At 40.9% G+C, this 15,930-nt stretch overlaps 1 protein-coding gene across 2 annotated transcripts in view; it reads right to left on the reverse strand.

The window, feature by feature from the left end:
- spock2 (SPARC (osteonectin), cwcv and kazal like domains proteoglycan 2) overlaps nt 1-14,665 on the reverse strand; it is a 33,414-nt gene extending 18,749 nt beyond the window's left edge. For both annotated transcript variants that reach the window (XM_037781964.1, XM_037781963.1), the window contains exon 1: nt 14,350-14,665. In XM_037781964.1, the coding sequence (XP_037637892.1) occupies nt 14,350-14,538 (189 nt within the window). In that variant the 5' untranslated portion in view covers nt 14,539-14,665. The remainder of the gene's footprint in view (nt 1-14,349) is intronic.
- Between the last annotated feature and the right edge of the window lie 1,265 nt (nt 14,666-15,930).

The raw sequence follows: 15,930 nt of genomic DNA on the forward strand, positions 1-15,930 counted from the left end.
AGGCTCCAAGAAAGACATTTCATGTTCATTTTAAAGCCCATTTTATAACATGAAACCTCCACAACTAAATAAGCGAAATTTGGAAAGACATCCTTTTAAAGATTTTAACTCACAAAACCTTTATCAGATTTGATTGACAGTGACTCAGCCCAATCTTTCCCAATCTCACTCAATTTATAAACCAGTGAGAAAAGCAAGGTAAAAAAAACATAAATACAGAAATATCTCCTGTGAAACTGTTTCACCTTTGTCAGAAAACAGCATATTCTTGTAAGTCATAAGAAATGTTGCTATCAGGGCCTTTAATATTAAATAAATGTAGAAAAAGTGAATAAAAAATTGACAGTATAGACCTTTCCGACTAGTTTTCTCTTGCTGAAACTTGAAACATATCTCAATAAACTGCAAAATTCACAACGATGTAAGAGCATTAAATTAGACACATTTGACTGCATTTCCTTCAAACATAAGGGAATCCCACAGGAGACATGTACAGGTGTAGAGATGCATATTGCTGTGTCTGAAATGATAAATATGAGTCATTTCAAGATATTTACAATCGGCCACCCCCCCTTCCTTAGAGATGACTTACTCATCACCGTAAACATTTACTGAACTGGAAGCGTGTGCCAAACAGCTCCCCGGAAGGCGATAAATTCTGACACAACACATGAAATAAGCAGCCCTCATGAAAGCTGGGACCTTTTCTTCTTTGACCCTCACAGTTTCATTTCACAGAGGTAAATATTTTCATCACTGGCAAGGACTTCCACTCGAGGGTCGACATATACCAGACTGCGCTGCTGTTGCTCTGCTCATCCTCTTCTCGCTGCAGTGCCGACCGAGCTCATTTCCCCCGCTCGGTGACAGAAAAAATCACTTCCAGTGGACTGACTGCTGTCTGGATTTTAACTCAACGCCCCAGTTGAGCTTCATGAATGATTGCCGGTTATGTAGTTTAACCTTGTTGGGCCTGATTGAGTCACGCATTAGCAGGGTAAAGACCTCAAAGAGTTTACGACCTGGCCATTAATCTGACGCCTCCCATGCCTCCTTTATTGACGCTTCAGCTGCTGCATTATTTAGCAGCCTTTCTGTATTTGTGTTTCTGCCAAGACCGATGAGGGAAGTGTCCTGCTGCGCTGACAGGACTGGAAATCAATGATTTCATAAAAGAGAGGGCTGCAGAAAATGTATTCGGGGGAAAATAAATTCTCCTGAGTGTACAATGAAAGTGAGCATGAGACGCGGAGCACGGTGACAAGTTTGGCACGCGGCAGAGAAGTTATATCACTCGAAAACATGACTCACAGAGCGGAACTCTGATGAAACGACTGACGTTTTTCTTCTTTTTTTACACAGAAGTGATTAGAGGACGCAAGCTGAGAGCTGAAAACACTCGGATGTATCCAGGAGCTCTGTGATCTACCTGATAACATCAGAAAGATCTCCTCTTGTTAAGCGGAGCGGGGGAAGCTTACCCACCGCATCAAACATGGCAGACTATTCACCCTGCTGCCGAGCTCCACAATACTGACTGACACATCACAATCCCTCGTATCTGTAGGATGAGGATCACGACCCGATGAGCCTGTCCACTGTAAAATTGGGCTCAGCTCAAGTGGAACAGCACAAAAAAAGATCTCTTCAAAAAAAAAGTGACAGATATCGTGCTTGTTGGGTGGACTGAAAAAGAAGAACAAACAGGAAACTCACTGAAAAGAATGTGTGGGGTCTATCTGACAGGTCTCTTGTGTGACTGACAGGTGTTTCTAGGTAAATGTCAGCTGTCAGATGTACTCTGTGTTCACTGTGGACACCCTGAGGGGTTTGTTCGTGGTGACGGCGGAGTGCATCTCTGTTTCATCACTAACAGAGGACACAGTAATAACACTCTCATGTAGAGATCCGTCTGCCGGATGAAGGTTTAATACTTGACCTTTTCTCACAATTAGCGTTAATATCGGCCTTCTGTGGATTCAACAAACCCAACAGCAGAGCTACAATGTGCACACCGCCCTTTCTATCAAAAAAAGCACAACGGGTTGTGAATTTCAGCCCACACAGACTCCAATCTCCGTTTTTCGTGTATGACAGTGTCTCTGTGGCCAAAACCTTTTTATGAGTGCGGTAAAAAAGCCTCAGAGTTTCTGTAAAGTAAAAACAAGAATCAAGGGAGGTCCCAGTCTGTAAGCCTTTTCCAACCTTATAAGTTAAATAGATGCTAATATATTGTTTTTTTGGGTTCAAGTTTCATCAAAGCCATGTTGAGTGGGTACAGAAAAAACATGTCAAAGCTCTATAACTACATCACACCACTTCCACCGTTGCTCTCCAGAGTCATGAATGTAAACATACGTGTTTTTTTTTGGAACAACGCATTTCCTTAACTCATATAACGGAGGCAAGTGCAGGCTAGCGAGGGTTTGATCAGACAGTCACCTGCTTTTCAAAATGAGCCTCTCACACTGCAGGTCCTCCTTACTGTAATCTCCCTCCAGACTTCGAGGACCGGGCTGCATGCCCACCTCCTCTGCCGCTGAACTCCTCTATTTCATCCTCTTCCCAGTCAACTGTGTCGACAGCAAAAGGTCCTTAAGCAAAATGCACCAACCCCTTCAAAGACGAGAGTCACTGAGAGATGAATGCACAGAGGCTGACCATGTACATGAGGATTTCTCTCAGAGATGGAAAGCATCAATTGGCTGATCAACAAGCAGCAAAACAGCCTAATTTCAGGTTAAAAAGAGACTAGGTTCAGCATTCAAAAAGTGCAATAAACATCTCTTGTTTTGAAATAGCATATCCGACAAATACACCGATGTTCTATTTTACATCAATGAAAATCTCGTGGAAGCACATTACTGAAATAAACTCTGTTGGATACTGTTATAGTACAAAATGTAACCCCAAAATCTGATGAAACAAATCTGAAAAATAAAAAAATATATTGCCCCCAGGTTGTCTTCAGCAGCGATGCTACTTACAGCACCGTATCACTTCCTCCCACCTAGAGAATCACATAAAGACTCTGTTGCTGTTCACACTTTGGTTTACAGATCACATGAGACGCGCCTGAGATGAAACAAAACCCCCTCAACAATATTCTCATCTTATATGTACTCCTCTTATCTTCATGCACACTTGGTCGCAGGGCACGAGAAGCAAGCCTGCTGATTCCTGTATTTCTGCGTGCGCACAGCGCTCTGAGCTGATGCTTCAAGATTGCAGAGCAGAGCATCAAACGCTGAGAGTCTGGTCTGCCTCCCTTGCAGGACGAAGTCAAGAGCAAGGCTTATGTAAGAGAGCTGGGAGGACTGGATGAGTAAAAGGTGAAGCGGGGGTTAGTGCTTTTGGGAACTGGATCTATGGACAAATTAAGGGTGGGGACGAAGCCATGATGTAGAATAACGGTTCCCCACTAGGAGTCGCAAGATGCATCTGTTGTGAGATGACTAGAAGGAAAGAAGAAAAAACATATGTAGCACTATATTGTGCCTACATTGATATAACTAATTTTCAGTGGTGGAAAATAACTAAGTTCATTTACTTAAGTACAATTTTGGGGTACTTGTACTTTACTTGAGTATTTTCATTTTCTGCTACTTTATACTTTTACGCCACTTTAATCCAGAGGGATATATTGTACTTTATACTCCACCACATTTATTTGATACCTTTAGTTACTAGTTACATTGCAGAATCAGATTAATAATACTAAATATAATTAACAAATAAATTATGATGTATTCTTCTGGATAAAGATATAGCCTATTTATTGATGCCTTGGTGAAATTCACAAGCTACCTGGCAGTTGTGCATATTCATGCACATGTACACACTGTTCCTTACACACTATTGTTTACATGCAAATCATTCATGAAGTGAATTGTAGAAGGGCTTTCCAGTCCATTGTGTCACTTCCTCTTTGAATGAAGTCACTTAGATAATTGGGTAAGTGATTTATCAGTGGCTGCCATACATTTATGAAGCTGCGTTCATTTCCTTTTTAGTTTGGCACTGAGTCTTTCCCTGGGAAGTACTCTGAACATTTCTTTATTTCATTGCGTTACCAATGGGTTTTTTTCTAGGATTCAATTAAATAGTAAATATAGAAAATAAGGTTATTAGCAACTTAGATCTTTGAAAGTCCAAGACTCCCGCTTTGGATAGCAGTCCCAATAAAACTGCCCAGGATCTTTACAGATATTACATTTCAGAATTGTACTCGACTCCTTTGTTATACATGACCAGGACTTAGCGATTTTAGAACAGTACCAAAAACAATGTATGTATGTGTGATTTCCACTGGGGATGGAAGGACATTTTCTTCTAACTTTTATTGTTTCCCATTGATTTTTTTTTTTACTTAAGTTTCTCTGAACATTGTCCTCTTACTGTCCTGCTACCAAAGTCAAGATGAGAGAAGATCGCTTAATAAATGATGATATGCTCAGCTGAGTCACCTTCAATTATTACCTTGGCTCGAAGCAATGGACTTAAGGAGCAGTTAGACTCTCTACACCCTGTGGGTTTAAATATATATATATATATATATATTGATACAAGCATTATGCTATAGATGGAGTTTAGTGGATGAATTTTTGATATGTATTTCCATTATTTTGATATCCTGATTTATTTCTGTATTGATGTATCCTCTGTTTTTGTGTGTATCTGCAGAGCCTCTGGTGTATTTCCACTCTGGGGACTACAATTGTAAACCGCATTTCCCAGGTGAACCGGCACTCTATTTGACGTCATTGAGATTAGGTCTAGTGACTACAAGTGTGGCTTCATTATTACTATGATATGAATAGAAAACACGAGAAGGACTGTGGACCTTAAGGAAGAAAAGTTTGATCAGAAAATGAAATGTCAGCCAAGCACTTCCAAATGTGGATTGTGTGAATGATACAATAGATGCACCAGGTTGCACGGGGGAAAAAAGCAATTACAACCTTGAGCGTTGCCCCTAAGCTTCAGTTTACAGATAGATTTCCATCCCTATCATAAATATACTTTGACAGATGAATAGACATATTGTCTGCATTACACTTCTCCTTACTGATTCATACATGAGTAATCTCTTTCACACTGAAGGTGTTGGACAAAAGGTGTTCATTTACATCTGCACTGAAGTGTGTGACACTTCAATACTATAGATATTGTGCTTTATTATATAATAATTCCCTGCCTCATTCAAGGAAAGCTCTTCACACACTCTTCACTCTCAAGTAGAGATGAGTGACGTCAAAAATACTGCGACAGCAACGGATTAATAAAAGGTCAAATACAAAAGCTAGCTGAAAATTGCACTCAATTATGTAAACGATGAATTGCTTTTTCCATTTCACCGGATACATATTAAAAGGCACAGGACTAAAAAATCGACTGGTTTCTCTGAATTTGTCAGAACTTTTGATGCGGTTCTTAAACTTTCTTGCATCGTCCTTGTCGTTTTGCAATACGCACAGCATGCACACACACAGTTACAGTTATAAAAATCCTACTTCGTCCATTGTGCACTCATGCCATCCCTGTACTCACTATCTATAAATAAAATCAGCCCTTGTGCCTTTCAGGGCCCTGCGGAGAATAAGAAAACAGTCTGCAACTCACAGGAGAATCTGGTACAAACAGCGAGAACCTTCACACTTCACTGAAAACCCAGAGCTTGACTGAAAAACACACATGTGCAACAATGGAAAATCAATGATGTTGCATTGGTAGGGGCTACAAGGAGGATAAGAAACAGCCAATGATTTGAGACAGGGGAGTTGAACACAATGTAATCGAATAAGAGAGTCACTTACAACCAGAACACACACACCAACAAAGGACTGAAAACTAGCTCATCAAGTGTAAAAGGCAAGCTGGCTGTCATTTCTGGTGCCTAACAAGTCCAATCACCAAGATTACTCATATCTAATGCACCCCATTCACTGTATTATTTGTATATAGATACAAATTATTTTGAACATCCAAAAAATATTGTAGGCTAGTATAAACTGCCTTTGGCCTCGGGAGGAGCCCCGGGTTAGGTTACTACTGTATGTAGTAAACTAGTTAGCCTGACATACTAACTAGTTTGGGTTTGGGTTGTTGTTGGAGCAGACAAACCATGGATTTATAATAAATTGGGCTGTCAATCAATTAAAATATTTAATTGCGATTAATTGCATGATTGTCCATAGTTAATGCAATTAATTGCTAATTAATCACACAATATTTATCTGTTCAAAATGTACCTTAAAGGGAGATTCGTCAAGTATTTAATACTCGTAGCGTAAAAGCGTATAAATGTACCGTGTCGGGATCCCATGCACGGTCGCCTATGCGCGCTCGCGTGTGGCCGGAGTCTGCTCCTCTGCCTGCCTGCCTTCACTCACACACTGCGCGCATTCTCGCCGTCTCGCTCCACCTCTAGACGTGAACGCGCGCTCACTCCACACTGCGGAAGAGTTAGTTTAGCTCTGAGAATATCTAGTTAATGTACAGTGGACGTTTGTGCAGAAATAAATGCTGCAACTCCTCCAGACCAACAGAGGTTTTCCGTGTCTTGTGAAGTGACGGGGCTCCGCAGAGAGAAACGTTATCGTCTCCGACCGGGTGCCGGTGTCTCCCCTGCGGGCGCAGTCGGGAGGCGATAACGTTTCTCTTCCTGCTTCAGCCCCAGAGGCTGAGGCAGGAAAAGCCGACACTAGGATCAGCAGTGATTCATGGAGAGACCTTCATCTGGTCAGCTAACATTACTGCCAAGCAGGTGAAATATAGAGTGATATTTTGGTTTTAGCTGACGTGTGTCGCCTCACTGTTTTGAGCGATGCTCGTTCATGTCTATGTAGAGCGAGCAAGCGCGAACCCGACGCTGACTTTCATTGATTTAACGGCCACAGGTGTCGCTGTTAACAAGCAATTCTGAAATTTACAAATAGTCCCTTTAAGTCTCTGGGCTGAGCGGGAACTCGCCGGCGGGGCCAGCGGGAGAAGCACTACTGCACATATTCACTGGGCTGCATAACCCGGAAGTAAACCCGGAAGCTAAAAAACTTTTGGGTGAATGCGCCAGCAAGCAAATCTCAGTGGAATGAATAGGCACTATGTTGGGCTCCGATATCCAATTCGTATTATAAACCCATGAGACAAACACACTATTTTGCTCTTATATTTTTGGGTTTTGGAAAGGGTAAAAAAAGTAAGTATCGCTCTTACTAAAGCCCTCAAGTCATGTTATGTCTCGAGTTAGTTCTGACCATGACCAACTCCTTTCAAAACAAGCATCTCCCCTCCAAACCCTGTGGGTTTCTGTGTGTGCGTATATCTGTATGTTTTTCTGAGTTTGATTACAGCCAACACTTTCCCAACAAGCCCATCACTCTCAGGTGCTCTCAGGTGCTAAAACCCTCCGATTTGTGCTACTATGGGCTATTTTCAATAACGTTTTCTAATCAAATTCTCCTGTATCAGCTGTACTGTGCCTACGGGAGCTGATCATCTAACACTGGCTGTGACTCAGTCTGGCTCAAGCCCAAAGGTAATAACACTTGTGTGGCATTTACTGTAGGGACGGCCACTACCACTTAGAGTTATTGTTACTTTTAAAAGAAAAAAAGGTGTAATTTATTGAACCTGCCTTACAGAATTTCAAAAGCAACACAGTGTCATAATAATTTAAGAGGTGAAGTGCATTTTCAAATGAGAGTTAATCTTGAAACACATAGCCTACAACTCGAGTTTCAAACTGCCCTGTTTTGTATCTGAATTTATACAAACTAATATCACACTGACACAAATTATTTTGGGTTTTTTACTGCTGATAGCTGAGCTATTTACTGCACATTCAGGTTTTCTAACTACAGGAGGACATTGGAAGTATCCCACAAAGAGCTCATTACAGGCAGATTCCTGGATGTCGGGTGTTCTCTGCAGCAAACAACCTATTTATAGAGGATGGAACCTGCCAAAATAAAATAAAAATAAATAAATAAATGACTCGATAACTAAATAAATATGTTATTAAATGTAGCAAAAATAATATTAAAATAAATGTAGCCATTAATTCATTGATAAAATGTGACATAAATTGATATTTCTGTTTTAATTTGTTTCTTTATTTAACTTTTCTATTAATCATTATTATTTATTTAATCTTCTGTTTAATTTTCCCTTTTATTTATTTATGTATTTTTTTTTTTTTATGTATTAATTTCTTTTTGCATTCATTTTTTATTTATTTTATATTTATTTATCAAGTCATTTATTTATTTATTATTTTGGCATGTTCCATCCTCCATACCTATTAGGCATAGCGACTCCCAGGTGTAGCCAACACAGGAGCAGGTCACTCCGAGAAGTCATGCATGTGAAATGCTGAAGTGCAGGGATTTCTAGCATCTATAGGGAAGAATGTTGTACAAAAGGATGCTTTTGCTGTGTCTCTTTTTCTGCAGCTATTAGTAACACCTGTGTGGAGAGTTCTGGGTGCAGATGCATTTATTGAATTTCGCATACAATTGCATCTGCAAAGAAATTTGATATTTATCACCTTTCTTCACTACTTAGGAAATCCTCTCCCTGTCTCTCTGCGGCACCTGTGCCCTTCAGCTGTGGCTATTGTACTGCAGTGGGGGAGCAGCTGTAGCTGTGCAAGCAGGGGCAATATGAAAAGCTGTTCCTTTTTTCTTCCTCTACTCAATTACAGCCCACCTATGGGCGTCTGGTAGCCGGCCAAGACACCCCACAGCGCACCAGTAGTCTGGACCAACTTTCCCAAAACTGTTGGAGGGGATTCGAGAACCATCTGCATCGCCAACACAGCTCTGGACGGTTTGCAACCCCAATAAAGAATCTGGAGTATGATAAGGCACGACTCATGCCAGAACAAAGTATGACGAGATAGACTAATGGATTTCTGATAAGCTGTTATCATCATTCATAGCTTTAATGCATCAGTCTATTCTAACATCCGAGGGGGCTGCAAGATAGGAAAGCCAGTCTGAGCGCAGGGCTGGTGATGATAATTTACTATTCATCTGGATAGTCTTTAATGGAGTATTTGGCTCCAGTGTTACGGATGCCATTATCTACAATTATGTTTTGTACGCTATAGTGAAATGATAAAAAGGAGCACTGACAGGTGCCCTGCAATCACAAAGTGTTAAAATTGACCTGGACTGCAGCCAGTTTAAGGCTAAAATCATGGCAGGGGAGTAGAGGTAAACCTCTCGTCAAATGTTCTTGCCAGATTGCCAGAACCAGTCGCAAGTGCTTCCCCCATTCTGCATGTTTAATACACCAGCATCACGTTTTTGTGCCTGGCACTGTTTTTTTCTATCCCTTAAAAGTGAAATGGATGGATAACAGGTGCAGGCAGGGTTGGCACTGGGTGGTCCAGAGCTGCCCGAGTGGAAAGGCATGTGTTTTTAAGATAAGGATTTACCAGGCACAGACTGCGCTGGATAAGATGCAGAGAAAACAAGAAAAATATTAACCAAAAATCACATCATAAACACTGAGCTCTTTCTTCCATGTTCACGCTGGCATGCGTGACAATAAACAGCCTCCTTCCGGGTGAGCTCGCATTGCTAAGTCCTAATCATCTTCCATTTTTAGGTACAGTACATATCTGAGTTTATCTTAAATCAACAGGAATGAAACATACCAGGCCAATTTCATGGCTCGGCAGTTTCATGGACAGTATCGTTTTTACAAGGGAAGTTGAGCAAAAAATTGAATTTTCTGTTGATTTGCTTTTAGTAGACATATACCAAATTGGATCCGCTGTGCATAAAACGCTTTACTCTACAGGCCTTTAATTTCACAGTGATATGAAAATTGACAGCGCCTCGACTGGTGAGATGATCCCAGTTGACATCTAATTGTCCCTGTAATTGAGAATTCCTGTGTGCCGAACAAATTTTCATTCAGTGTCTGGTCTTAAAAATGGTGCTTAAAATGAAAGTGAGTACAAGATTTTTATTATCATATCTGCAATTTGTTTCTAACAACTGTATGTCCCATAATGTTACATAATATGATTTTTTTTGTAACAACTTGATTAATTCACTATAATAGTGTTAAAATCAAAATAGATCTCTTATTATTGTGGTTAAATAAATGTAATCTATGATGTTAGATTGCTGCTAGGTCACCCCGTTGATACAGGTGTGTGCCTCCCGGGAGAGCAAATAGGTTTTTGACCACATTGATGATGTTGTTTTTGAAAGGCTAAACGCCAACAAATATGGATTGAAGCAGAATATTTTCGTTAGATAAAAAATTTAATTTCTGAAATGATCACATCTATCTTTTTTTTTAAATACATTTTGACTTTTGGACTTTACAACGCACTGGAGTTATTGGAAATGTTTGGATAACACAAGTCACAAAAAACCTACACAGCCACCACTGTAATCTATTTCTACAAATAGTACAATACTAATAATATTAGTGTAGCCTGATCTGTATCTGCAACTGTGCAGAAATACCGGGGATTAAACAGAATGTGGCCTTGTAAGTAGCAAAAATATATAGTTTTATAAACAGACTTTTGTATAAATTATCCAGTAAGTGTGTTATTATGATTTTAGTTATAAATGTGAAAAATCTAATTTTGATAACCTCAGAGCAGACAAATCCTAGTGCACCCCCTTGGTTGGGAACCACTGCATTATAGGGCTGTCCAGAAGGTTCATTATTAGTACTTTCTGGTTGTATAAAATAATAAAGATATTAATAAACAATTCCATGTTGTACCCATTTTAATTTCAACTAAAAGTGCCTAATGGCTCATAAGAATTGAGCAAATAACACCAAGTCCTTTGCTGTTGAAATAACAACTCTGCATTCAGTTACTGCCTTCCCCCGTTCCCCTGTTTTCTTTTTTTTTCCTGGATTTGGTGCATTAGTGAAATGAAATGTTGAGTGCACCTGTCAGATTAAAGGATTGAAGGTATCCCATTCTATTATTTGTTGACTGTAACTGTTAAATCTAATCGCCTTGTCTTCCTGTGAAATAGATTGAATTGAAGTGTGGGAGCTATTTTTATTGGAAGAGAAAGAGCCTCTTATCCAGATTCGGCTTTTACATTTCATAAGAGAATAAACATGAAATATTTACAGAGTGTGTCCTGCTGCAGCCTATGTATTGTGTGTTTATGTGTGAGTGTGAGGGGTTTGTGTGCATCTGGGTGTGTTTACTTTGCGCGCATGCAAAAAGGGAGAACGAAAGAGCTCGTCTTTCATGTTGCGCAGCTTTGATTATTGCTTTCCAGTGTCGGATTAATATTCAATGTTCAGCTCTCAGAGGACTGTGCAAGTCAACATCAATTTGTGTAATCTGACTACCTATAACTGTGTCATTGTTGGCATCCTTTATACATCAACCGTATCATTCCCAGAGACTGAACTGCTCATTTTCTAGTTCAAATTTTTTTTTAGCTCAAAGACCAGCATGAAGCAACACCAGTTAAATGTTCATTATATTCAATATTCAGCAGCTCTCATTAAGAAAAACTAGTCGGTTGCACAAATGCAATTCAGTTGAAGTTTGAATGATACAAAGAAATCCTAATAAAGGATGTTTCCACTTATTCCTCCCACCCTGAAGCAGAACTGGTGATGGGGATAGAGTCATCAGACCCTCGGTGATGCATGCTCCATTTCAACACCAGAACACAGAGGCTGCTGTTGCTACGGCAGCAAGCTGAAATCAAAGTGGTTTCTGTTGGCGATTCCCCCCGGGGAGTTTCAGTGATTTGCTTCTCTGATGTTTCTCCTGTCATCATCATCATCACCATCAGAGACACCACCACCACCGCTCCTGCCCTTTAACGCAATCACAAACACGCGCAGATGCAACAGCGCCCGACACAAATCTCGCTTTGGCACTTGCAAGAGTGTAAGAAGCGATCACACATGTATGCACTGTTATGCAAACGCACGCATTAAGACAATCACCTCTGGGAATAATGAACATGAAAGAAACGCAGTGTGGAACTGGAACTGTTTGCAGCTTTGATGTTAAATTGAGGGAAGAAAAAGGGAAAGCAGTGCAAGAAGTGACATCTTCACTCTACATGGCAACCCCTTAAAGAGGACCTATTATGCTTATTTTCAGGTGCATACTTGTATTTTGGGTTTCTACTAGAACATGTTTACATGCTTTAATGTTTAAAAAAAAGACTTTAATCTTCTCATAAGGGCTGTGCCGCAGCACCTCTTTTCACTCTCTGTCTGAAACGCTGTTTGAGCTCCTGTCCCCTCCCAAAAAGCCTAGTCTGCTTTGATTGGTCAGCTGGCTTCGGACTCCGCTCCAGCTCCGCTCTAACTAGCTTTGTTTAAGGGTGTGCAAAACAAGCCGCTAGGCAGGTATTGTCCAAATGTGTTACCTGGTGACATCACCACGTTACGGAAGAAAAGGCAGTACTTGAAGCGAGGCGTTTCAGGCAGTTAAGGAGCAGTGTTTCTGTGGGGGAGAGTAACTCCCTTTGGCGTGGACTTTGGGCTCGAAAGTTCAATTCTTCCAAGTCAAATTCTTCCGGCCTGTCGTCCGCCATATTTGTTTACACTAAAATCACGTTTGATTGCGAGAGATTTAGCGAGATTTTCATTTTTTTAGTGGTGACCCTTGTTCGTGAACGAAATCTGTTAAGATTTGAAAAATCTTTTAGTGAGGGCCAGCCTTAACTTTGCAGACCTTTTCACATGCACAAAAAACTATATAACACACTAAAGGAAAGGGAAAAAGCACAAAAGCATAATAGGTCCTTTATAAGCAACGTTAAGAAGAAGCGTTTATATCTCGGGATGCTCCACACACTCGTGTGTTTGTGATTTTATTCACTCTTGGTTGAAGGTTTTTGTTTTGCATAGTCAATCAGGATGTGCTGAATTCAGAGTGAAGTTGCTGCTCTCTTACTAACATTTTTTATCGAAGCTGTGTAAATATAGAGCAGCATCCAGTTAAGAGTTATAATCCCACAATAATTCTGACTTAATCTCTCCATGCCCACAATTTCATTACTTCCCTAAGCACAGTTCCCGAGGACATTCTCCTCAAGTAATCACAGTCAGAGTAATCCCATCCCGGGAGGGGCGGCTGCCAATTTTCACACGCGTTCACCTTTTCTTCAGGGACGCTCTTAAGGAGGCGTATGAATGCGGATCAAAAAATGACACCTTAGCCTCTCTGTCATGGTCATTACTTAATATAGAAAGACTTCGCCTCCTGAGAAGATATGGCATTGTTCTCATGTAGCTGAAGCCCAACTGCTCACATTTCCAATCCAATAATGATACCCATCACGTGCTCGCAGCCACAATGGATCAATTAAACCCCAATTAACAGGAGTTATATGGAACATAATCCAACTGCACTGTTGTCCAAATCCTGTTGGGATCATTAGTAATCATTTCCCAGAGCTCGGAGGCAAAATTATGTCCATACATTAACAGACACAGCAATAATATATCACCGTGCGTATACAGCCTGCAGGCTCTAATCAATCCTTGCAACCCAGTTCAGTCTGTTCACTAGGTGAATATGCACATCAATCAATCCCCGCCTCTCTGCTCTAATTGCTTAATTCTCTTGTTTGTGAAAATCTCCTGGGACACGTCTGGAAACACATCTGAGGTAGCCCACATTAAGGGCAGCAGTATGATGGAATAGGTCTATTCTGCTCCTGCTGTGCACGTGGAACTAAAACATTAATTGCTTATAATTAACCAAAGGGCCCATAATACTAAAAGTGGGAAGAGTAATAGCAACTGTATAGCTTTATTTTGACCTGGCATTTCTGGTATAAAGCTCTCATGGAAGCTCCCCAATTAAAAACATCACTTTAAGACACCCTGAATTTTTGAGAAGTAAAGTAAAAACATCCAGTCTGTGTGTTTGATTTTATATAGGACAACCATTTATACCATTATCCCAAACTATCCTAATCATAATATGCAATATATGTTGAGTAATCCTTTAAAGACATTTGGGCAATATGTGTTCATGAAGATGATATTCATTCAAAATAAGGTACTGTGAATGTGAACACTGTAAACACAATCCCTCATATGTTCTCTTGCCATCTTCTTATTCCAATAGGCTTTATGCTATAGATTTATATTTTTGCCACACAAATAAAGACCTTAAAGTGATAATTTATGAATATTTGAAAAAAAAAAATTGTAAAGTGTGTGTGTGTGTGTTTCTACAGTGTTAGAGCTATGTTCCAACAACAGCACCAAGTTAGTGTGTATTATTCAGTCTATATAAGAAAGTGTGTGATCATTATTCCTACTGTCTCAGCAGCCGACCGCATCAGCGCGCATCTCTCCGTCAACACTTACATCTCTGAAGCGGTTCCAGTGCTTGATCTTGCGGCTGTACTGTGAAATGGTGGACAGCCACTGCTCGTCTTCCATGAAATTGCCCGTTTTGTCCGCCTCCTTGACGCTCTTCACGTCGGTCTGGAAGGTCGAGCCAGCCAGCATCACCAGCGGGACGAGAAGGCACCTGATATCCGTCATTTCCACCATGTTAGACTAAAAACACCTCACCAAGCGCTCACACTACCACCGGCTGTCGGCTGTCTGTCCTCTGCTGGGAGGAGGGGGAGGATGCTGAGGCTGGATTCAGAGGACCAACTGATGATTAGCCTATAGGGTGCTCCTTCTGCTGCTGGGAGAGAGAGAGGGAGGGAGAGAGAGAGAGAGAGAGAGAGAGAGAGAGAGAGGGAGGGTAGTAGTCCTGGTGCTGTGGTATGTTTATATGAATACCTCTCAGGCTTATTTGCATTTTAATGTTGAAGTTGGTGTTTACATGCTGCACCCCCACTCATGGCTTGCTCAGGTGGGACAGTCTGTTTGGTATGTGGGGCAGTATCTGCATCAAGGGCTGCCTGCCACTAAAGGATTATTTCCATTTTCACAATTAATTGATTAATCATTTAATCTGTAAAATGTCAGAACATTGTGAAAAATATACCTCTCACAGTGTCTTCCAACAGTCCAAAACCTGACTGACTGAAATGATAAATCAGTTATTACATTAATTCTATAAATGTTTCTTTTTTTGTAAATATATTTTATTGATTTTCAAAGTTTTTATCCCACATGAGTAAAACATTTAAACCATATATATTTGACTTAAAGGGACTGTTCAGTCAGAAATGCTTGTTAACAGCGACACCTGTGGCCGTTAAATCAAAATGATGAAAGTCAGCATTGGGCTCGCGCTTGCTCGCTCTAAATAGACATGAACGCGCATCACTCAAAACAGTGAGGCGACACACGTCAGCTAAAACCACAATATCACTCTATATTTCACCTGCTTGGCAGTAATGTTTGCTGACCAGACGAAGGTCTCTCCATGAATCACTGCTGATCCTAGTGTTGGCTTTTCCTGCTTCAGCCTCCCGACCGCGGCCGGAGGGAACAGGGGAGACACCGGAGTTTGGTCGGAGACGATAACGTTTCTCGTTGCGGAGCCCCGTCTCTTCACAAGACACGGAAAACCTCTGTTGGTCTGGAGGAGCTGCAGCATTTATTTCTGCACTAACGTCGACTGTACATTCACTAGATATTCTCAGAGCTACGAAGTCTTCTGCAGTGTGTAATGTGCGCGCATACACGTGGGGTGGAGTGAGCTAAGTGAAGGCAGGCAAGCAGAGGAGCAGAGGAGCAGAGGACAGCAGAGACTCCGGCCCTGCAGACCAAAGCAACGGTCTCCCCCGCGTCCTCCGACCGCGGGCAACACTGTTTTGCAAGACGGTCTTCACTAGACACCAACCCCGGGTGATTTATACGTGTAAGAAGTTACAAACAGTCCCTTTAATTGATTAATCATTTAATCTGTAAAATGTCAGAACATTGTGAAAAATACCTCTCACAGTTTCTTCCAACAGTCCAAAACCTAAAAAAAGATATTTA

Source organism: Sebastes umbrosus, chromosome 10 (genome assembly GCF_015220745.1).
Source record: "Sebastes umbrosus isolate fSebUmb1 chromosome 10, fSebUmb1.pri, whole genome shotgun sequence".
NCBI lineage: Eukaryota > Metazoa > Chordata > Actinopteri > Perciformes > Sebastidae > Sebastes > Sebastes umbrosus.